The 25187-nt window shown below is 33.2% G+C and overlaps 2 protein-coding genes across 6 annotated transcripts in view; one reads left to right on the top strand and one right to left on the bottom strand.

Moving 5' to 3' along the window:
* The first annotated feature begins 693 nt into the window (after positions 1-693).
* LOC141457496 (deoxycytidylate deaminase) lies at positions 694-6312 on the top strand. Its single transcript, XM_074134569.1, has 4 exons — positions 694-961; positions 2805-3028; positions 4934-5147; positions 5989-6312. The coding sequence occupies exons 1-4, from the start codon at positions 858-860 to the stop codon at positions 6050-6052; spliced, it is 606 nt and encodes a 201-aa protein (XP_073990670.1). The 5' UTR covers positions 694-857; the 3' UTR covers positions 6053-6312.
* A 1311-nt stretch (positions 6313-7623) lies between these two features.
* The window catches only part of LOC141457490 (F-box/WD repeat-containing protein 9-like), a 34725-nt gene continuing 17161 nt past the window's right edge, over positions 7624-25187 (bottom strand). For 2 of the 5 annotated variants that reach the window (XM_074134555.1, XM_074134559.1), the window contains 3 exons: positions 19542-19672; positions 19343-19445; positions 15543-19264 (listed from right to left, as the gene is read on the bottom strand). In XM_074134555.1, the coding sequence (XP_073990656.1) occupies positions 19592-19672 (81 nt within the window). In that variant the 3' untranslated portion in view covers positions 15543-19264; positions 19343-19445; positions 19542-19591. Of the gene's footprint in view, positions 14211-15542; positions 19265-19342; positions 19446-19541; positions 19673-25187 lie in introns of those variants that run through there. The other 3 variants (XM_074134556.1, XM_074134557.1, XM_074134558.1) reach the window with 3 other exon arrangements.

The following is a 25187-nucleotide window of genomic DNA, read 5'->3' as shown; positions in this document are numbered from 1 at the left end:
CAAGGTCCTTTCATTTCAAATTACAGTTTTACATTTTACAAGGTTTTGAGTTCAAAGGTAGAAAGACAGAAGAAAAAAACAGATGTAAACTTATGGCTTGTTTGCTGTGAGTTCTGTTTCTTTTAATTCGAAATCTTTTCGGGTTTTTACTGTATTAGCAGTAAAGAATACTTGTGATGCTAGGAAGATACAACAAATTTTAAGCGTTCCAAGATGCGAACTCCAAATTGCCACTTACCTATCATCGATTATATTACACTCACAAAAATTTTCATTCGAATGGTCTATACCAGTCACATAATCCTCTATTAGTCAATTATGAAATTCAGAAATCATTCATTCATCTGACTATTGGCCACTAACAAGTGAATGTCATCTAATTATCAACTCTAAGCTGTAGCAACCTTTTGTTCCTAAAAAACTGTTTAGATTAGCGTTAGTGTTTCCTATAATGTTTATTGAGCAAATGCAATTAACTGAATTCAAAAAATGGACAGGTGGGTTACAATTTCCGAATCTCCCCCGCCCAAGAATATTTAAATTTAAGGCAGACCAACCAAGTGTAAAAAAAGCATTTCGGAGCCTGATAAATTTTTTCGTGAGCCTAAAAATTCAATTAATGTTAATAACTTCTAATTTTACAACTATTGGAGATTGGCTGTTCATGTAGAAAGATGTTTTTTTTTTGGCTGGTAACCTAATAGTCCGCTCCTCCGCGCCAAAAACAGATGTAAACTTAAGGCGTGTTTGCTGTGAGTTCTGTTTATTTTAATTTGAAATCTCTCCGGATAGTTACTGTATTAGCGGTGAAGAATACTTGAATTTGTGCTAGGAAGATACCAAAAATTTAAACAAATATGAATGAAAATGTGCTGCAAAGAGAAAGCCTACGGAAAGAATTGATTTCAAACGGTGATGGTGAACATAATTTTTTTGAAGAATCAGGCGCCTTGCCTAATGGGTAAATTGTGTGCTTTGATTATAGAAGTCTCTAATCTAATTTAATTTACTGAATGTTTAGCCATTTGTTCCGGACGACCTTAGGCTAAAAAACTCACACAAAGTTAAGTTTCACATTGTGCTGAAACAAAATCCGCCTACTGGAAGTGTTTCGCATTAGATGTGCTATTATAACAGAAAGCATTCAGCAATCTATGACATCGATTCAGTGTGCTAGCTGAGGTAATAATCGCGATTAAACATATAAAATTCGCTTTGAAAGCAGGATGCTGGAAATATTTAGTTATAGCAGAGATGTTACTTTTGCTCGATGTTGACGCAATAGGCTATTTAACACGAAACCTTTGTGATGGCACATTACTTTTAGCCCAGTAGTCTTCAATCAGCCAATTCATCTTCTGTTTTGTCTTAGATAGATACTTTCTAGCAGGGCGGCCTTTAAAGGCCTACGCCACCGAGACTCCATGGATCTATTGTGGCTCCTACTACTCTAGAGCTCACCCTCCAGACCCGTCCGTTCAATAGACTCTTCATTCTGGAGAGCGGCCCCTGGGTGAAGCTTTCAGGCCTTGGTTTCTCTTCCCCGAGAAGTAACATCCTTAGCCAGACAAGCCCTTCGCAGTGACATAACACATACAGTGCCGTTTCCTCCTCCTGACAGAGCCTACAAAGGCTGTTATCTGCCAGGCCCATGCGATGCATGTGCTTTCTGAGCTTGCAGTGGCCAGTTAATAGGCCTACAATTATCCTAACAACCACACGGCTTTGACGGATTAAGTCTGCAGTCAGCTTTGGCGAATAGCCTCTACTGACCTCCTACGCCTGTCTCTGCCCAGTGGTGGCCAACCACCACTCCTGAGACCTCTTCTGCACCCATAGTTTAATGGCCGCACTCTTAAAGCATCTAGAAACCCCTAAATAGGGTTCCGGGCCAACGAAGTCTCCCGCAGCGCCTTCACGGGTCATCAAATCTGCTGCTTCGTTACCTTTATATCCTGAATGACCGGGTACCAACACCAAAAAAACCTTTCTCTTTTGTCTTATATTATTGACAACTAGGAGACCATTGGCAGATTGTATTGCATATGGCTAAAAAGCCAAATCTACTAGGACCAGAAAAAGCTATTTTGGTTCACTTTAAGTATCCCTGGTTGTTCATTGCACCATAATGAGTGTAGTGAGTAACTAAACCCAATAGTTTACACATCAACTGCATTTTCAGGCCTTAATTATACTTTGTGAGTGTGAAGTGTTAGCATAAGTGTTTTAGGCTGAGATACCTACAGCCACCAAGATTTTGAAGAAGTACCTGATCCAATTTTCGAATTGGTAGGTGATGGCTCATTCTTCACTCAACAGTTCTACGCCAGCAGTTTTTGTTGTATCATCGAGCATAGTACTTCTCTGGTTAACACTGACAAGTAAAAAGAGATTAGTCGTAGCATCAGGGATCTTGCGAGTTTCGCAGCCCCATAAAAGCACAATATTTACAGTAATCCTCGAGACATTCGGAGTGGTAGTTGATTTGTGCAATACCAGATTTATGTTTATCAAGATGCGAACTTTACCTTGCCATACCTTCTCATTCACATTTACATAAACTTCTGTACTTTGCAATCGATTATATTTTATGCTCAAATATTTTCATTAATATAGGCCCAGCGGTTTTAGAGCATTTGTTTTAAGGTAAAATCTTCTGTAGTATTGTAAAATTTTATGACAGAATCATTCTCGCTGACCTATTTGCTTATTAATAACTGATTTTAAGTAACTGTAAATCAGCTTATGCTCAGTTAATGGTTTAAAATAAAACACCAGGACCATTTATTTTTGTTTTGTTACAGAAATGGTCGGCAAGATTATTTAAAATGGGGCGATTACTTCATGGCCATCGCTCTACTTGCTGCAAAAAGAAGTAAGGACCCATGTACACAAGTAGGTGCTTGTATTGTTAATTCGGAAAAGAAAATAGTGGGGATTGGCTACAATGGGATGCCTAATGGTTGTGATGATAACAAGTTTCCTTGGGGCAAAGATGGGGACATTTACAATTGGAAATCAATGTACGGTATGTTGTTTATTATTTCTTTAAGTACATTTTAAGAAAACAAATATATATTTTTGTGCGAAATAGAGGAAAGTACACTTTTACCATAGCGCCAGAAATGTGAGTTTACTGTTTCAATGAATTGTACGATACAGTCATTGGAATTTTAAATCAGGACTAAATGTTACGTTTTACTGTAGAGTATTGTTCATTGTTTTTTAGTACATAAACCAACAGGATACAATACCAACCTTAAATATTACAATGTAAAAAAATGTTATGTATATTATAATTGTTTATAAGTACTAGGGATCACCAAGGGTGCAGTTAGTACGGCTCTCAGAAACTGGATCTGGAGAGAGCATGAAAAGAACTGGGTGATGTTTCCGGGGTCAAATACTGCAAGAGTATTATGCCCTGGCTGTGTAAACAAAGAAACGAAGAGACTCTGGGCTTGGGTAGAAATCAGATTACTCTGATTACAGGCCTTTTCACGCGGCAAGGTAGATTCAGGAAGCACCTGTACAAGGTGGGGCTTATTACCGTTGTGCAGATTGTGTCAGGAAGAGGAGGAAACAGCCTCTCACTTGTTGTTCGATTGCATGGCAATCGAGCGGCTGCGCTATTAAAAACTTTTGGAACTTTGAGACCAAAGGAGATAGTAGCGTAGAAAGAACTAGTAGGTGAAGTCCTCAACCTTTTTAAAAGGGTAGGTTTCGTCGTTCAAAAAGGGGTAGGCACAATAAGCCTCTTGTGGCTGCGGTGCCGTGGGTCCCGTCCCGTTTTTCAATTCTATTCAATAATTGTTTATAGCATAGGCTCTGAAAATGACCTAGTTATTCCCTAGATCAAAAGCTTCGCAAAAAAAAAAATGACTAAAATTGACTATATTCTTTCTTCCTGTTCAGTAAAAATGTTTGATCTGAGTGAATTCTGAATCATAATTTCCGTGTCTTAATTTTGTATTTAAATTTTCAGTGCTAGGAATTTCTTTTTTCTTCGTTGTTGTGGCACAAATATGTCACAGTGTAAGTTAGTAAGTAGGCTTATACTCTTTTTTTTTATCCATCGCATCACGCATTTTTTAAAAATAGTTTCTGACTGATATCGGTTTCTTATGCAGTTAATGAAGTGTTGATAAAATATGGCGGAAGTCAAATCTTTTCAATTAACTTGTTGGATAAATAACCTTTGATGATGGGTGAAAATCTGAAACCGATCAAATTGATAAGAACTTACGTCTACGACGGTTGAAATCGATATTATCCAGCAGTGCGGACCCAACCACATTTTTGACAGGCTTAAAACTCCTAACACAATTTTGTTGGAATAAATAGTAAAGTAATTCTTTTTTTTGGGGGGGGGGGCTGGCTTTACCTTCATCAAATTAGGTGTCGGGACGGAGGCGATTAGCTAAGCTAACGTTCATTATTTTAAAATTGTTTATAATCCTTAAATAAAATCCAAGACCTAGTCCGAGAATCAAAGTCGAATGAAAATACATGTTAGCTTTGCGGGACACTCCTCTTACCGCTCCGCTACCGAGCCACCTACTTTATCGGAACTGTTGTAAATAAAAATGAATTGCTCAACTTTTTTGTTACACAATTCTAAACAAAAATACATTTTTCTGTCCTATCCTACTTTGCCAGTCAGTAAGAGTAGATCTGGTTCGCATGGTCAAAGCTGAATTTACATGCAATGACATGTGGGACGACGTTATTTTCCGAAGGCAAATAAATTTTCTTACATCTATTGACCATTTTATTTTCTTAATGGGAAAAATTTACTTCACTGTTCGGTTATGAACAGTTTTTCCTTATCGATAGAAATTGTATGTAGGCTCCGGACCTCAGATGTTGACATCCCTCAAATTAAAAACAAAAGTAATAATAAGTTTACCTAGTGAAAGTTTTATTGTTACAGTTTGTCATGCTGAAATGAATGCTATTTTAAATAAAAACACTCTTGATTTAAAAAACTGTACGATTTATGTGGGACGATTTCCATGTAATGAATGTGCTAAAATTATTATCCAATCTGGTATACGTGAAGTTATATATTTAACTTGCAAAGACGAAAATGATGTTAAAATTCGAGCTTCCAAAAGAATGTTTGATTCAGCAAACGTTGAATATAAGTAAGTAAGCTAAGATTTTTTTTTTTGTTATTTGTTCTACAAAGTCATTGAGATGCAGCTTCAATAATGCAATTTGATTTTCATCGTTGTCTTCAGTTGCAAAGTATCTAGGAATCTTCTGGTAAGTTATAAATAACCCATAGTCAGCAGTTTCTTGGCAGCTTATTTTGTGTTTCTTTAAAAGTGATGTTTCTTTGGCCAGTGCTGACTGTCGCCGTGACAGTTGATTGGGATCGTAGGGTTAGCACACTTCTATAGCTATTGATCTTAGATTTTTATAAGATTCTTTGTAGTGACAGGAGTACATCGGCGTTACATCTACTGTAAGGTCACTAGAGAAAAACACAGCCAGCCACTTGGTTAAAGTAAACCATCAGCTCTTCCTATAGGGTAGTTTTTAGCAGTATTTAACCTTTCGTTCAACATCTAACGCTTAATTTTATTTGTGGGTCAGTATTGGACAAAGTGACATTCGAATTTTGGAGCGGCATTATCTACTGAAAGTCTGTTGTGAAGTTTTAAGGCGTACTGCAAGGGTTTGTTAATTGTTTTTATGGTTTTACTAATGTAGCTAATAAACAAAGAGGGGTCTGACTTAGGGTTGCATTGCGCCATGAAACTCCATTGCCACAATTGAAGTGTTTAACCTACAATTGCATTGTAGTCGGAGAAATTGTGAATAGTGCAGTCCGCACTCCAGCACTGATCTGACATAAGCTGTATATTATAATAAACATACAACTAATTTATTTTGGACAAAAAACTAATAATCCATCTAATCTAATCATCACCTTTTTATGATTTATTCTTTAAATTTAATTTGGTGTTTTTTAAATTGCAGGAAACATATTGCAGAAAGTCCAAAAATTGTGATTGAGTTCCCAGAAGATAAATTGACACACTAGAGGCTATTCCTAACTTGCTTCTTTGTTACTAAAATAAGTTTAGTAATTTATATGAGAAGTCGTTAAAGAAAAACTATTGACAAGAATAAAAAATTCTTTTTAATTTAAAAAATGAAAAGGTCTAGCTCTAGTGGCCCTTGTATAAGATGAAAAAAAGGGAAGTAGGCGCTAATGACTATAGACGTCGATGCGCAAAACAAAAAAAAACACTAGGATTTTATTTGTTATTATTATATTAAAAATCTTTGTCAAATTTCTAATTGCGTTTTAATGAACAAATTATTTCTTTTTTAATCTATAAAACTACAAATTTATAAAAAAATATATTTAAATATTTACTGATATAAACATTAAATTTTTAAAAGTTAAGTCTTTCAAATACAGATTTGATCACAGTACACATAATTAAAGCTTTCAGTTTAGTAATAACGCTTGTTCACAGATCAGTTTGCTTTAATCGCCTTAAACTTTTAATCTGACTGTTTTTATTAAGCAATTGGAATTTTTAACCTACGAAATAATTCTCTTGCAAAGATTTTAATGTTAATGATAGTAATTTCAAGAATGTATATATTATTGACATGAAAAAATAAAGCAAAAAATTGAGAGGTGAAGTAGTTTCTCAGAATCAACAACTCACTACAACAGAACAATTTGCGAGATAAAAAAGAACAAAAATTATTAATGTTCCCAAACAAGAAAACGAACAGGTTAGGATTATTATTAAACAAATAAGTGAGTCAATAGACTTAAATTCAATAAATTTAAAGTACGACACTTGTTATCGGATTAAAACCAAACTTTCGAATGGTCCAATTTTAATTAAATTATAGAAATTAAGATAAATTAGAATTTCTCAAAATAAAAACGTATGCAAAAAGACATTCACGATATCGGATTATCAGTAATACCGGATTTGCTGCATATGGCACCTTCTAGTACGTAACCACTGAATTTTTCAAATATTTTTTGCACCTTTAGCAAGATTTCTGCTAATAATATATTACGTTTCACCGTTTGTGCCGCAATATTAACCAAAATATTTACGTGTCAAGTTAGAATGCCAACTTTTTATTTATTATGAATCTTCAAAATTTCTGTTTACTACCATTCGTTTGTGCCGGCGATTCGCCAAATTTTCGCGTTTTTGCTCAAAAATTAAAGTATTAAAGAAAACTTTTCTTTGTACTTAAAATTTCTTGGACGGCGTCTGACCCACATCTAAGCGGCAATTAAATTAAACTGCTCGCTTTCTCCAAAAGTGTAATCGGTCAACATTTAAATTTATTAAAACACCATAAATACTGCAGATACTTAAATTTTCTTACACTTGTGATGAACAGACTGCGTTCTACTCTTAAGCTGCGATTAAAATGTTTGTATTATACATTATTATATTGTGTTTGCATTATAGTATTATTATAATACTATAGTGTAACATGTTCATTTACAAACTTAAACTTTTTTATAAATGAAATAGGGTGCACATTTATGAAGATAATAATTTTTATTCACGAATATATGCAAATCCAGGGTACAAGGGGTATTTCAGATCTGACCTATGAAAGTAATATTTTTGGCTTATTTACAAATTAGACATAAAAATAAAATTTAAAAAAACCTTAAGGTTAAAATTATAAAAAAGTGTGGTGAGAGAATGGATTTTTATTGACTAACCATCAATTCCATTGAAAAAACAAAAACTATCAGAAGAGTATGTTCCTGTTCTCTCTGTCGCTCTCTTATCAGACATTTAGTTACGTGTAACGGCAAAAAGAGGAAGAAATGGATTTTTTAAAAAGGATTGGGAAGAAAATAGAAGGCAAAACTGTGCCTATTGTGGTCGGTAAAACAACATACAGGAAAAAAATAAAGTTTTTCAAAAATACGGACAGAAATTAGTAAATGTTTTTAAAAGATCTCAATATAGATGTGGCTCCCAGATAAGCATGGAGGAGTGGCGAGCCCATTTCCAACAGTTGTATAACCCTTTAATTGATTTCTGTTTCATTTCGTACGCTGAACCGTGGATAGAGGTTGCGCAGCTTGACTGTCCCTTTCATTACAACGAGTTGATGCACGTAATAAATAAGGCAGGCTCAAATAAGGCGCCCGGTATCGACGGAATCCCGTTCGAATATTATAAGTATGCTCCTACGTGTTTCTTGGAACTTCTATTAAAATTATTTAATAAATATTTCGCGGAAGGTAAGGTGCCGGAAAAATTTAATGATGCGGTTATCTTTCCTCTTCATAAAAAAGGGAATTTAAATGACGTTTTAAACTATAGGGGAATATCGTTTTTAAATACAGTGCAAAAGTTATACACAGCTTTATTGGGTGAAAGATTGAGCCGGTGGATGACGCAAAACAATATTCTTTGCGAAGAGCAGGCGGGGTTCAGGCACGGTTTCTCCGCTCTGGATAATATTTTCATTCTAATTAATTCTATCCAGCTGAAATGGTACCAAGGAAGAAAGAAAATTTTTTGCTTCTTTGTAGACTTGAAGTCTGCTTTTGACTCTGTGAATAGAGAAGCACTCTTTTACAAGTTGTATCAGTGCGGGATCTCAACTACGATGGTTCGCGCAATCCAGAGTTTGTACAGGGATACCAAGTCAGCAATATGGGGTTGTAAGGGCATTTCACTTCCATTCCAAACATATTGTGGAGTTAAACAGGGGTGTAACTTAAGTCCATTACTTTTCTCCATATTTATAAATGATTTAAAAAAAGCTCTTAGAGGAGGGATATGGTTAAAAGATTACAATTTAAAGCTGCTTCTATACGCGGACGACATAGTGCTAATAGCCGACGATCCAAGAGTACTTCAGCAAATGATAAACCAGTTGGAAGTTTACCTGGAAAACTGGAACCTGGTTCTTAATTTGGCCAAATCCAAGATTTTAGTCTTCAGAGCGGGTGGTGGGAAGTTGGGAAGACTAGAAAACTGGAAATTCAAGGGAGAACCTATTGAAGTAGTCAAGGAATACAAATATCTTGGTATAAAAGTAACACCTTCTTTGCAATTGAAGTCACATTGGGATGACAGGGCAAGGCAGGCTGTGTTGGGATTGAACAGTGTTTGGGCTGGCCTAATTACGAATGAGTATGTACCGATTCCTGCAAAAAATGGGGTATTTAACTCGGTAACAAGAGCTGTCCTTACGTACGGTTGTCAAATTTGGGGTGCCCAGTACTCGGAAAGATTGGAGAAAGTACAGAGGCTATACATTAAGAGACTGTATCGTCTGCCAAAAAATACACCTAATTATGTTCTCTACTTAGAAACAGGTGCAAGCCCATTACATGTTTTTACCTTCTCAATATTTTTGAGATTCATTAAAAAGATTTTGGATTTGGATGGTAATCGTTTAATTAAACATTTGGCACTGGAAATAATTAGAAAACAAATTTTGTGGTCTAAAGATTTGGCCAATTGGCTTCAAAAGTTGGAATGTGATGTTAATTTAGATTTCCAGTCTCCTGACAGGTTTGGTGCTGAAATTAACAAGATTATTAATGCTTTAAATCAGTACTATATTAACTGTAACATTTCCAAAGCTCTTAATAATACGTACCATAAAATTTATAGCAAGTTATCTTTTAAAGTAAATTCCACTTATATTGGTTTGGATGCCTACAGCGTGGGTCTAATTATGAAGATAAGAGGAGAGCTACTTGACCTAAACTATAAGCCATACATTCAAGGAAGAAACTACACATGCAGTATGTGCAATATGGGCGTCAATGAAGATGTATTTCACTTTCTTGGTCATTGTAGAATACTGGGTTTTATAAGAAAGAAATTCTTTGAAAAGGTGACCTTAAAAGAAAGTGAAATGATTCTGCTGCTGAATGGTTCCAATTGGCTGCCATTAAAGAATATTGCCTATGTTAAAGAATCTATGGCATATAGAATGTTTCTAGTAGCAAATTTCAACTATTAAACAGTAATACCAACCCATGTCTCGGATGAAGTTTTGACTATTACTATTTTGATTATTATTAATATTATTGTTATTATTATTAACTAGTTCTTCCCTTTAGAGCCCGATTCCCATTCCTTAAATTAAAAAGATTTCTTTTTATTTAAAGTATTACAAGTTTTGAAAAAGTTTTTTCTTTAAAATGATAGCCACAATTTCCTGACAGACGATTGTACTCATGTCAGTATTCATACGATTCAAATGTGTAATTTTTATTTATTTTGTATGTAAATATGATAATAAAGTATGTTTTCTATCTATCTATCTATCTATCTATTATTATATTGTGTTTGCATTATAGTATTATTATAATACTATAGTGTAACATGTTCATTTACAAACTTAAACTTTTTTATAAATGAAATAGGGTGCACATTTATGAAGATAATAATTTTTATTCACGAATATATGCAAATCCAGGGTACAAGGGGTATTTCAGATCTGACCTATGAAAGTAATATTTTTGGCTTATTTACAAATTAGACATAAAAATAAAATTTAAAAAAACCTTAAGGTTAAAATTATAAAAAAGTGTGGTGAGAGAATGGATTTTTTTTGACTAACCATCAATTCCATTGAAAAAACAAAAACTATCAGAAGAGTATGTTCCTGTTCTCTCTGTCGCTCTCTTATCAGACATTTAGTTACGTGTAACGGCAAAAAGAGGAAGAAATGGATTTTTTAAAAAGGATTGGGAAGAAAATAGAAGGCAAAACTGTGCCTATTGTGGTCGGTAAAACAACATACAGGAAAAAAATAAAGTTTTTCAAAAATACGGACAGAAGATTTCCCCCAGAAGTGCTTTTTCAAAGGAAGGAATTAAAAGAAAAGGAGAGGAAGAATGGAAAATTTGCTATCTTAATTTACGACAAATTGATAGTAAGGAATAAAAAAAGAAAATAGTGGCAAAAGAAGAAGGGTTTCAAGTATTACTCCCAAAAGAGATAAGCGGAATAAAACGGAAGCAGAAAAGATAAAAGCCCCCTCTGCTGGGACAGAGGCTACAAGAGATATTGGCAGTTTTTTTTTTTTAAGGGATCGTGCTAACTTAGAAAGTAGTGCTTCTTCGGCTTATTCTAATAGAAATCCAGCAAATGATAATAAATAGGAATTACGTTGAATTAGGCTTCCACGACGGTAACAAGACAATGGCAGTTTTAGGAATGATTCAAATGGAACAACAATAACTTCCCAGAAAGGCTGGTCACCAAGGGAACGTCAGACCACATCCTCCCAAATACAGAAAAAACAAAACACCTTCAACATTTATTTAGGTACTTATAACGTTAGGGCACTGCTTGCAGAGGATCGATTAGTGAAAGTTAAAAATCATTAAAAAAAAAAAAAAATTGATATTGACCTCCTTGGGATATCGAAGAAGAGTTGGCGAAACTATGTTACGAAAAGTAGCTACATTCTCTACTATTATGGTACGAAGCAGGAAATAAATGGAGCTGGTTTTATAGTTACTTCAAATTTAAAGCTGACAGGATCGCTATATTAAGTAGGAACCGAATAATTCGAATAACACAATTTAATCCAAGTGCACACCCCAACATCCGTATCTTCAGAAAAGGAAATTCAACATTTACGACAAATTAGAAGAAACTATTGTGGAAGTAAAAAGGAAATCGCACAGTAAACTATTAGTACTTGAAGATTTGAATAGTAGTAGGAAGTGGGGAAAAAGAAGAGGTCCACATAGTGGGATCTTTATTTATGGGTATACTACCAATAAATGATATTTCTGTTCTTACGGATGGCTCAATGATGGATAGGGCCTCTGCATCTGGGGACCCCAGTTCGGGCTCAGATGGGAACGCACCAGCCTTGATCTTGGTCATTATGCATCTGTTTTTCAGGCGGAGTTGGCTGCCATTGTGATGGCAGCTACCTTACTCCACTGGAAAGGATTGGCCGGTACTGATATTAGGTTCTTCACGGATAGCCACGCTGCAATCAAAGCTCTGGCATCGCCTAATAAGAACCAAATTTAGGTTAATACTTGCCATGCTGCTCTCAACTTATTACGGGCTTTGAATACGGTTTCGGTGGCTAGGGCCCCTGGTCGCTCTGGGAGTCCGGGTAACGATCTTACTGATGAAACAGCAAAGGAAGGAGCTGCGTTGATTACAATGACTCCTCAGCCCATTATCCCTGCATCCTATTCTTGGCCTGTTGAAAACCGCTGAGGTTGGCTTCAGCAGGTCCCGGATCCTCCAGTTGGTTCAGGTGTTGAGTGGACATGCGAATTTAGTGTATCATCTTTTTTAATGTGGACTTACCCAGTCGCCAATCTGTGCTGGCTGTGGTGAGTCCAATGAGACTGCGTGGCTCTTTGTAGAGGAGTGTCCCGTTTATTCTAAAACTAGATTCCTTGTCTTCGGGAGGTTAAACGTTTCCCTCCCGGAGATTGTGACATCTGGTAAGCGTTATGAACTTTCTAGGTTTATTCAGTGCACTGGGCGATTGAGTTGCCATGTTCCCTAGTGTCCTGTTGCTACTCTATTAGTTTATTGTATTGACATCTGGCAATTTTCAATCGGATTTGTTGGTTTTGAAACCCCGGTACCTCTTGTATGGTGGTGGGTGGGCGGGGAACAATGGGCATTTTGGATTGCCTGTTTTCCTTCCTCCTTGTGGTGGGACCGCCCTTTGTCTCAATCTAATCTAATCTTGGGTTTACTACGTTTTTGACAATAGCAAAGATTTTAATCTTTGTTTAATGTTAATTAAATTAACTATTCTTAAATAGGGAATTCATGTTTTAAAAGAAAATGTGGAAAAAAATGGACATGGCATTTCTAATCACAGGCATTTCTAATCGTTTCTTTATAACTTCTTCAATTTTGAGTAAACACGCTGAAATCTGGTGAATCGCAGGCACAAACGAATGGTAAAAACAAGATCTTCAAAAATCTATAAAAATAAAAGGTGGCATGTCCAAACTGACTCGCGAATATCTCGGTTAATACGATGAAATTGGGTGAATCGCCGGGCATGAACAATTGGTAAAAAAAAAAAAATTGGAATATCTAAATAAATAAAAAATGGGCATTCTAATTGGCACATAAATAAGTCGGTTAAGACAGCAGCACAATCGGTGAAATTCTAAAGATTATTAGAAGATATCTCGATAAAGGTGTAGGTGAAACAAAAATGTTAATATCTGCAGTATTTATGGTGTTTTAATAAGATTAAATGTAGACCGATCACACTTCTGGTGTAAGCGAGCAGTTTAGTTTAATCGCCGCGTACATGTGGGTCAAACGCCGGCCAAGAAATTTCAAGTACGAAAAATGTTTTCTTAAAATACATTTTTTAATGTTTGAGCTAAAAGCTGAAACGTGGTGAATCGCCGGCACAATCGAATGGCAAAAAAAAAAAGAAAAAAAAAAAAGTAAAAAGTGGCCATTCCAACTTGACGTCAGTTCTTACGTTTACGTCTTGTTTTCTTATTAACTTTCCTAATTTAGCGGCACAGACGATTAAACTAAAGGAATCTCCAGCACAAACGATTCATGAAGAGTAAATTTTAAAGTTTAAAATAAATTGGTGGCCATTCAAACTTGACGTCAGGTTGGAATGGTCACTTACTTTTTTCAACAACTATCCTAAATTTGCGGCATAAACGATGAAATTCAGCAAATCAGCGGTAGAAACTATAAGCAAAAAATCTTTGAATACTTCGGTGGTGGCCAGTCACACTTGAAAGTCGCCCTTCTAAGCCAAAATATATTTTTCCGAGTTTTTGTCCCACGTAATGCATGGCTTTTCAAACCACTTAAAAGTATTCAGCACAAACGTAAACTAAATTACATTTGGATAAAAAACAACACAATTATGGCTAGAGAAAATGACCAACCACCAGTAATGATTATACGTTCAGTAAAAGATATAAATTATTAACTAAACATTCTGACGTAATGTCTCAGATTGATTATTTAGGAGATAATCGTCGAATAGAAACGGATATATCAGAAGCAAGCAAAAAAAAAGTGGAACTATAGTGAAGAAAAGTTGAAACTATGGGTACTTCATCACAGCAATCGTCGTAGCGCTCTTTTTTTAATGAAGTTGTGCGACCCGGCATCCCCTCGGGCACCCTAGAGCTGTTCAATAACATCATTAAAGGATTCGTCAGAATGTGGTACGTTTTCAGTGATGGCCTGAAAAGTAAACAAAATGGTAACAACAATTACTTATTATTTACTGCCACGTCATCGATATCAACCAGTTCTTTTAAAATTAGATTCGCTATTATATACTATTTGTCTCAGTTATATGGTGGAATATAGTTTATTTATTGGAAGTGACTTTAACTGTCGAGTTGCTATCTCCAATAACGGCATTTTGGAAATGTTAAAAGATATTTTATTCGCATAGGTTAGCAATGGATAGCACAGTAAGCAACAAAGGATTAAAACTGGTTGACTTAATGGAGATGTATGATCAATTTTAAATCAATGGTGACAAGGAAGAGAAATTCACATATTTTGGTAATACAGGAAACAGTGTAATTGATTTGATTTGGAGGAAAATATCAGGTCTATCGCTAATCGATAACATTTTTGTATGCGATAACATTGCTATTTCGGAACATTTTCCATGCATTCTAAGGATACATTTCTGAGGCTGGCTTAAATTATATTTTAAGGCTGTTTAACGTAATTTTGCAAGAGAGGAAATATCCACGTCATGTAGTAAAACAAATTTATTTTTCATTTTCAACAAAAGTGATCCACTATTACCAGAAAATTATCACGGAATACAACTTTTAAATTCTATCACTGAACTGTTAACACAATTAGTTACAGAATCGAATCACTAATTGGACAGAATATTGCAATCCTCCCTCGGCAGTTCAAAGTGGTTATAGGAGTGAAAGACGGTGTCCGGACAACTTATTTATTTTTTTATTCCATCACTAATTTTGTCTGTGGAAAGAACGGCAATTATATGTGAGTTTGTTGACTTCAAGAAAGTTTTTGGCTCTATTAATCACAATTTGCTGTGGAATAAATTACGTGAGTTTTGCATTAGCAGAAAAATTATAAAATTTTTGGAGAACTTGAGAAGTTTTAGTTACAATTTAAATAAATGACTTATCTCGGAACCTATAAAAATAACTCAGGGAGATGTTTTATCGCCTATTTTTTAACTTCAAAGTATACTATAAATAACGGTTTGGAAGTAAATATTGATAAAACAAAAATTATGATTGCACAGCCGAAAAAACACAATTTTATTATAATAATAAAAAATTGAACATAGTTTACTGTTTTAATTATTTTCCAAAGCAACAAGTGTAGAAATGATAAACTAATCAACTGCAGCCATAGTGAAGTTATAGGTATATTAACCAATTCTAAATTATCTATTTGGTTACGAAAGAAAAATTATTTGAGAGTTTAATACGATCTGTTCTCGTTTATGGTGCGGAAGTCACTTCGTTATTTATAAAATTAGAATCTGTGCTCACCAATTATTTCAAGTACGTATTTCATTGGCCAGCAATTCAATTATTTTATCTCTTTAACAAAAACTTACACTTTAAAAAGTTGAGTATAAGGGTTGATTAAACGCCAAAAGGTACACAAATCGGGAAGTACCCAACATTTCATTCATACTTCATTGATATCAATATCATTTAAGTAATTTTACTGCATTAACTTTTCATTAATATTTTTTAGAATTTATTAGATGTCACAGGCCATTATGCTGGCCATTTTCATCTAAAAAATATTTGTTCAAGTAGCACTGTAGATTGACTTTGATATCTATAATAATCAAACTATTAATTACAGGTTAAAAAGAAAAACGTTATAAAAAATAGACAAAATTATGAGACTAAAAAATTTAAAAACCTTTTTTAAAAAATGCTTACACCAACATAAATCAATGATTTTGTTTATTTTTATTTTTAAATAAAAATCGTCGGTTTAAGTTCATTCTTCGATTAAAGTAATTGTTACTTTATGTAGTAGTCAAATTTTATAATAATAGGTAATAATTAATCTGGCTGTATAGTAAATAATATAGTTTTCTTCAATTACATTCTCAATCTAGGTGTTCTTCCCACAATGTTATGTATATATGTAATATAAAATCAATAAGATAGGCATATTTTTAGGAGAGCTAACTATTCCAGTATTTTATTATAAGAAAAATTAGGGGGACTAAGTTAAATTACAATTGAGAAATGAATAATTATTGTTGAATAATTTACTTGTTATTAACTGTGCGTTATTTGTGCTCACGAATATTTCGGTAAGACGAATTCAAGAATCAAATATTGTTTTAAATCCGTGATTCAAATTTAAACAGTAGCCGACTCTAACTTTGTCTTTTTCTGCTTTAACATGCACTTATATGTGACTACTCAGAATAAAGGGCATATTAAAGATAAATCAGAAGAATAATTTGGAATAGAGTTAAAATAAAGTACCTATTTAATAACCTTTTGGACAGATTTTTCCTTTTTGTCTATTTTGTAAAGTTACATATCTGCTCTACAGATTTTTTTAAAATTTGGAATAAGCAATTCTATCATTATAATCTGATTATCCTACCGGACAGTTTTAATGAGTGAACTGGGCAAAAATAAAATCAGTAACGTTATACTTAAGTTAACTCTGCATAGGTGTGTCACAATTTCAAATATGCCAGCTAATAGACTGCCTAGACTTTGTTTTAATTAGAATCTGTGCTCACCAAGTATTTCAAGTTCGTATTTCATTGGCCAGCAATTATTCAATTATTTTATGAGTGAACTGGGCAAAAATAAAATCAGTAACGTTATACTTAAGTTAACTTTGCATTGGTATGTCACAATTTCAAACATGTCAGCTAATAGATTGCCTAGACTTTGTTTTAACCAGACAAATTAGAAAATAATTCTAATCCGAATGAAAGTTACAATTGGACACACCAATTAAAAAAACTGTTTATGTTTCCTGATCATGAATGGTAATGGTCGAATCTGAATCCCAGTACAGATCAGAACATATCAATGTGTTAAAACGTGTTTGAAAATAAATTAAGCTTTGCAGATTAGGGAGAACCAAAAATTCAACCAATATCCATTATATTTTTACTTGAAAACACTGCGGGAGTAGAAGAATATTTTAATTTTGGTGTTCCAATCAATAAAACAATAAAAATTAATGTGTATCAGGTACAAATTTCTTTATGTAAAAAGATAAAATCTGTAATCTAAACTACTACATTCATCTTTTGCAATTTTATCATACATTTTAATTCATGTATGCAGTGGACTCTTCGGTAATGGTTTATAGCTTATACACAGAATAAAAAAATAATAATGATAATCTTCTTATAATACTCTGATAAAGTTATAGTATTGTTCGAGAAAATCCTACACTTGAATTTGATGAGCATTACATGTCAATTAGTTAGTGGGGTGCCTAAAAGAAATTGCTGAATAAACCAAGAGATTTTAAGTTTTTACATAATAGCTTAATCAGTTAGAAGTTTCAGGTGTTCGTCCCTTTTCAGGATGTTACGCTCCAAACTATCCCCTAGAGCAGGGTGGCCAACCCAAATGATCCTGAGGGCCACTTTGGAAATTCATTATAAGCCTGCACAGGCCGCATATAAAATTATATGTAAATCTCTATTAAATTGGAACCACTACAAAAAATATTTGCAGTGAAAATTTACAACAGAATTTATAATTTTTATTGTTTTAATTATAATTTATACATATAAACATAGATAAAATAATAATGACAATTATGAGATGGTCGAATAATATTTAATTTATTTACTTAGTGAGATATTTGTTTCTCAACTCTTACACTTTACCTCTTACAAGTCGATCTCAATGTGCGTGTTTGCTCAGCGTAATTGATGTTGCAGGTTTTCATCCGTTAAGTTCGTGCGTGATTTATGTTTGGTAAAATTCATTTTCGAAAAAAAAGATTCGCAGGTGAAAGTAGATCCAAAAGAGCTTTTTGTGCCCAATTTCTCAAATTAGAAAATTTTGCGTTTGTGTTATAAAAATCTATTTTTGATTCTGATATTTCTAAAATGTGTAATAGTGTGCATTATTACAGAATTACAGGACATGTGAAGTTCCCAAAATTTATACCTTACATCTCCTTCAAAAATACAGCTAGAACGCTGCAGGGATTGCATTAATAGGACAGGAGGTACAACAATTCGAAATATGAAAAAATACAAAACACCCAAACTTTATCGCCTTATACTTTCTTCATAAATACAGCTAGAAAGCTGAAATTGCGCACAATTGTAGAGGTAAACGAGTACTATAATTGTCTCATTTTTCGCAGAGATTAAACCAATAGAATAGGAGGCACAACAGTTAGAAATATGAAAAAAATGTAAAGCACCCAAAATTTATCACCTTATAACTTCTTTATAAATACAGCTAGAAAACTGCATTTGTGACAGTCGTACAGGTAAATGAGTACTATCCATATAATAATTAATTTTCAGAATTTCTGCAGCGTAAGTTTATGTTTGGTAAATTTCATTTTTGAAAAAAACGATTAGCATGTCTAAGCTGATCCAAATGCGCTCACAACTTTTTGGGCTAGATTTCTCAAATTAAATAATTTTTTTTTTGTGCCATAAGTGTTATAAAAATCTATTTTTATTCTGATGTTTCAAAAAATGTGTTTTATAGTTCATTATTACATTGTAAGTCAATCAATTCCATTTGGAGATAATAAACAATTTTTTTTTAAATTTGGATGAATTTCGCGGGCCATAAAATTATTCAAGGCTGGCCGCGGGTTGGCGGGTTGGGGTCTGCCCTAGAGTTTAGAAGGAACAGCAGCGTCCACTAGCTGATCAGTGGAGAAGGGATTAGTTACAGGGAGGAAATATCAATTAAAAACAATCAATATAAAAGTAATAAATTAGGCGCTACTAATTTTTATAACAGAGAATTTACGAAACCCCAATATGTAATAACATTATTAATTTAGTAGTATTAATAATAATAATAATAATAATCGTGAAAGGGATTAGCTCACTGCTAGCGTACAGTGAATTCCAACGTGGAAATCCCGGTTTCGAATCCAACTGCTGACTTAGATTTCTCTTCCTAGGAGTTTTTTTTACAGCTCTAGCCCGGTTAGGGAAAGTGTTGTCTGTAACAAGAGAACACTGTCCAGAGGCCGGCAATACACTGAAAAAAAACTCCGGGCGCCAATGACCGCAGACGTTGACGCGCCTTAAATCATAAAACATAATAATAGTAATACTCTGAAATAAATAAAAATAAAGATAATACATAGACAAATTAACCTACCAACTAAGATTCGAACCTTTAATTCCTTAAAAAATAGTGCCTTCCCACAGAGACAAATAATAATAACTTTAGGCGCCTCTTGACTACCTCAATAGTCGATGCGCTGTTAAATAATAATAATTTTTCTAAATCTTAAAATCGAAGGTTTTGTTAAATTTATTCAATAGGAAATGAGTAGTACTTGGAATAAATTTGTTACCTTTACTGATTAGGGTTCGCCATGCAGCATAAATTTTGAAATAATTTAAATTATAATTGGTTAATTGGCTTATAAAGGTTCACAGATCCCAGTGCAGAAGATGCTGCTATCAAATCCTTATACTGATCAACCTAAGAACAAAAATATGGATTAATGATGTTATTTCATAATAATGTGACCGGCCAAATTAAATATGAATAGCTTTGGAGTCCTTTAGAAGTCAAAAATTTTGCTTCAGGAAATTGTACTCTTTAATATTTCTATTTTACAAACCATTAGTGCTGCCAATCTCGGAAATTTCAGCGTTTTAGCTGCATAGTTGAGGAAGTTAATAAATAAAGCACCTTACATTGGCGTCAAATTGGAGTACCATCTAAAAATATTAATCAAGATGAATCAAACAATTCATTTGACTTTTTCAAATTTTCTCATTACCAATGGACAGTGCCACCGACACGTAAATTTTCGACTTTTGTGCTGCAATACTAACGAAAAACTTCTGGCACCCCTCGAGTAAATTTCGCAGACAGCATAACTGGTAAACAAATAGCGAGTGTCTCTATTTTAAGCACTAAAACTTTAAACTTTTTTTCCCCCCCCATTGAACGTAATAATGATGTTAGATGCACAATATTGCAATAAATAAATAACCAATTTTCCAGTGAAAAATGTTACCAATATTTGTAAATTTGAATTTTTACTTTGTTTTGATTTAGATTAAATTGGGAACATTTTTCTTTGATGTTGATTGAATACTAAATATTATGGATGAATTATTATTTCAATGGTTTATACTCTTTTTTTTTAAAGATTCGCTTCTTTTTTTTAATTTTTTTAATTGGGTAATAATGAATTAAAAACAAAAAAATAAACATAGAATTCAAAAAGAAATGAGTAAGATTTTAAAACATCAAGTGTGAACACTATGCCGATTTTCTCTACCAATAGTTTGCGTAATTTAATTTTATTTAAACTTACAAATTTGTTCTAAAAAGTAGTTGACCCCAATAATATATACGTTCGCCTTAAAGGGAATCATAAACGCTAAATCTCAATTATTTCAATTAAATGAACTAGTTCTTCCAAGTTGGAATATTGGTTGCGTACTTATCCTTATTGATATTTAATTGTTGTTCAGTCCATACATTATAAGAAAGAAAATTTAGAAGAAAGCTCAACCAGTCCGTCGACCGTAGTATCTGCCCTTAATCGAATTTGTTTCAAAATGAAAATACATATTAAATAACCCCTTTAACAAAAACACAGTTTTATGTAAAGTATGAGGGTTGATTAAACCACAAAAGGTACACAAATCAGCTAGTACCCAACTTTTCATTCATACTTCTAGAATCATAATTTTTAGAATGTATTAGATGTCACAGACCCTTGCGCTGGCCTTTAATCACCCATAAATATTTTTTTTAGTATATGTACCGCCGAAGCGAATTTTTTTATTGTTTAAAAAGGAATTTTTTAAGTTCAAGTTTGACTATTTTGTATTGTATAGATGTGTACTAAATTATAATAAAGACAAAAATAAAATAAATAAATAAATAAATATTTTTTTGTAACAACAATAAAAGATGTATCCCATCATAACAGTTAGTATTAAAAAGGCATTTCATTTTAACTCTATTCCAAATTATTCTTGCGATTTATCTTTATTCTGAATAATCATCACATTCACTCGCATATTAAAAAGAAATTTCAGTCTTGAATTCGTCTTACGTGAGCACAAATTACATGGTTAGTAACAAATAAATAATACTTGTAATTATAATTCATTCATTTTCAAACTTCAATTTAATGTAGCCCTTTTACTTTTTTACTTTTTAACCCTTTTTAATGTATTGAGTACTTGTAAAGAACTTTTATAACCAACTAAAAATATGCATATCTATTTTATATTACACATATATTACTTAGTGGAGAGAACACCTAGATTAACAATGTAATTGAAGAAAACTACATTACCATTTAACAAACTAGATTAATTATTGATTACATATTATTATAATGCTTAACTACTGCATAAAGTAAAGTACCAATCAGTTTAATTTAACAATGAAATTAAACCGACGATTTTGACTTCTTTCTGCTGTGCTTAACTTCCGTTTAAATCAGTTGTCAAAAACAAAAACAAAATAAAATCGGTATATACGTTGGTATATGCATTTTTAATTTTAAAGTCAAAACAATTATATTTTTCATTAACCTTTTTTGTTTAGACCTGTGCATGAATAGTTTAGTACCTCCTATACAATCTAAATTAAATGGGTGCTACTCATTACTGAACAAATATTTTATGCATAAAAATGGTCAGCATAAGGGTTTGTGACATCTAATACATTCTAAAAATTATGATTCTAGAAGTATGAATAAAATGATAGGTACTTGCTGATTTGTGTACCTTTTGGCGTTTAATCAACTCTTATATTTAACTTTTAAGTATAACTAACTTTTTGTTAAAGGGGATTTTTGTACCTTTTGGATAGATTTTTCTTTTTGTTCCTTGGTAGAAACCAATTTATACATCCAATGATTTTTTAAATATATGAGAATAATTATTTGGAAGATCTAGGATGAAAAAAAACTGACACAAGTTATGAGGAAATGGTAACAAGTTGGTGGGAAGAAGACGGAGAATGGAGAAATGTTGTGGAATTAAGTGATGAATAATTACAACCATTAAGAGGGATAATAGAAAGAAAATTGCAATTACCAGTACCTTCCAATAAAAGAAAAAAGATAAATTTTGATAACACTACTTCCTCTTAAGGGATGTAAGAGAAAACATGCTGTGATCACAATAACATCTAAAGAGAGGAAAGAAAAATGATTTGCAATTACAGTTCTTCTCCGCAAACGGACAAAGAGTATTTAAACTGCAAATACTGCATGATTGCAAATACTTACCCTTAGTAGGTGTAAGAGCAGGATGACACTTAAATGTCACGTATTGAAAATTCTTCTTGACTAATTTTATCAAAGGCAGGCGAGGATTTACAGAATTATTATTAATAACCGTTTAAAAGAGGGCTTCATTTACGTGGGGCAAACTCCCCTCCTAAGTATACCATCGAGACCCCAAAAAACCGTATCTACCGTATCTAAAATTTCAAATTGATAGACAATTAATTCATTAAAATCAGTTCGTACGTCGATAATTTGAACGATTGCAGAACTTCCTCTTAGTAGGTGTAAGAGCAGAACGTCGCTTTAATGGCCTAAACGCGTGAACCGATGAATGAAGTGTCATTCGAATCGAAATTTTGTACAGATTTGCACTTTAAAAGTCTCGACGTTGTGCCTCATAAGGAGGGGAGTTCGCCCCACCCAAATAAGGCCCTTTCTTAAACTATTATTACCAATATTTCTATAACCCTTAGTCCGATTTTGATAAAATTTAGCACGAAGAAGCGGTTAAAGCTCCTCTACGTGGCTGTGAAGTGCCATCATGCTCTTACTCCTACTAAGAGGAAGTACTGCAATCGTTAAAATTATCAATGAGTGAACCGATTTACATCAATGAATTGTCGTTCGATTCAAAATCTTTGTCTCTTTGCCTTTTAGGGAGAAATTGTACTGTATTCGCAGTTTATTTTTCTTACTCCTCTTAAAAGGAAGTACTGAAATCGCAGTTTAATATTGCTATTTACGTACAAATACCTTACTATTTTATTCAAAACGCTTTTTCAAAAAAAGTGTTATTGAGGATGGTTTGGGGACCGCAACTATAATCATTCTTTAAAAAGATCTCTCCAGTGGTAGTTACGGTTCCGTCTTAACACTTTATCAGGTTATATATATATATATATATATATTTTTTTTTTTTTTAAAAAAATTTGGAATAAGAAATACTATCATTATAACCTTTATCAGGTTATAATGATAGTATTTCTTATTCCAAATTTTAAAAAAATCTGTAAAGCAGATATGTAACTTTACAAAATAGACAAAAAGGAAAATCTATCCAAGAGGTACAAAAATCTCCTTAACAAAAACTTACAGTTTAAAATGTTAAGTATAAGGGTTGATTAAACGCCAAAAGGTACACAAATCAGCAAGTACCCAACATTTCATTAATACTTCATTGATATTATTTAAGTAATTTTACTGTATTAATTTTCATTAATATTTTTTAGAATTTATTAGATACCCTTATGCTGGCCAGTTCATTCATAATATTTTTTTTTATAATTGTTATAAAATGTATATTATATATCTTTGTTATTAAATAGGTACTTTATTTTAGCTCTATTCCAAATTAACATATTCTTCTGATTTCTCTTTAATATGCCCTTTATTCTGTCACATATTCATGCTTGTTAAAGTAGAAAAAGACGAAGTTAGAGTCGGCTACTGTTTAAATTTTAATCACGGAGGATCTAAAACAATATTTCAGTCTTGAATTCGTCTTACGGAAATATTCGTGAGCCCAAATAACACAGTTAATAACAAGTAGATTATTCAACAATAATTATTCATTTCTCATTTTTAATTTAATTTAGTCCCCCTAATTTTTCTTATAATAAAATACTGGAATAGTTAGCTCTCCTAAAAATATGCCTATCTTATTGAAAGTTGCCGAAAATGAGCAAAAACGGCATTTTCAGAAATTGTTGTTCTTGTTCTTCTTCTTCTTGTTGTTGTTGTTGTTGTTGTTGTTACCTTTTTTGTAAACTACGTAGCGCCTAAACGCATGAACCGATTTTCATGAATGAGGTGACATTCGATTCGGAATTTTATGTAGATGTGCCTTTTGGGGGTCTCGACGCTGTACACCGAATTAGAGAGGAGTTAGCCCCCTTTATGTAAGGCCCCCTTCAAAATTATTATTACTAATTACTCTGTAAATCTTAGCCCGATTTTGATAAAATTTGGTAGGATGATAGAGTTAGGGCTCCCCTACGTAACATTAAAGCGGCGATCTGCTCTTACACTAGTTAAGGGGAAGTATAGCAATCGTTTCAAATTATCGACAAGTGAACTGATTTTCATGAATGAAGTGTCATTCGAATCGAAATTTTGTACAGATTTGCACTTTAAAAGTCTCGTCGCTACGCCTCATATGGAGGGGAGTTTCCCCCACCCAAGTATGGCCGTTTCTAAAACTATTATTACCAATATTTCTATAACGCTTTGTCCGATTTTGATAAAATTTAGCACGAAGAAGTGATTAAAGCTCCTCCACATGGCTGTGAAGTGCCATCATGCTCTTACACCTACTAAGAGGAAGTACTGAAATCGTTAAAATTATCAATGGGTGAACCTATTTACATTAATGAATTGTCGTTCGATTCAAAATCTTTGCCTCTTTGCCTTTTAGGGAGAAGTACTGTAATCGCCCGTTTATTTTTCTTACTCCTCTTAAAAGGAAGGTCTGAAATCGCAGTTTAAATTTGCTTTTTACGTACAAATACCTTCCTATTTTATATAAAAAGGCTTTCTCAAAAAAATTGTTATTGAGGATGGTTTGGGGACCGCAACTATAATCATTCTTTAAAAAGATCTCTCCAGTGGTAGTTACGGTTCCTACTTAACACCTTATCAGGTTATAATGATAGAATTGCTTATTCCTAATTTAAAAAAAGCAGTAAAGCAGATATGTAACTTAGCAAAATAAACAAAAATGAAAATCTATCC

Source organism: Rhodnius prolixus, unplaced genomic scaffold, assembly GCF_049639745.1.
Source record: "Rhodnius prolixus isolate KJV_2025 unplaced genomic scaffold, Rpr scaffold_16, whole genome shotgun sequence".
NCBI classification, from domain to species: domain Eukaryota; kingdom Metazoa; phylum Arthropoda; class Insecta; order Hemiptera; family Reduviidae; genus Rhodnius; species Rhodnius prolixus.
Note: the sequence above shows the minus strand (reverse complement) of the source record. Positions and strands in the feature narration are given on the sequence as shown.

Bases quoted from the DNA above. Each gene is read 5' to 3' on its own strand.
- LOC141457496 (XM_074134569.1), top strand. From the start codon at position 858: ATGAATGAAAATGTGCTGCAAAGAGAAAGCCTACGGAAAGAATTGATT. The intron at 962-2,804 runs GTAAATTGTGTG...GTTTTGTTACAG, and splicing joins TCAGGCGCCTTGCCTAATGG to AAATGGTCGGCAAGATTATT. The intron at 3,029-4,933 runs GTATGTTGTTTA...TTATTGTTACAG, and splicing joins CAATTGGAAATCAATGTACG to TTTGTCATGCTGAAATGAAT.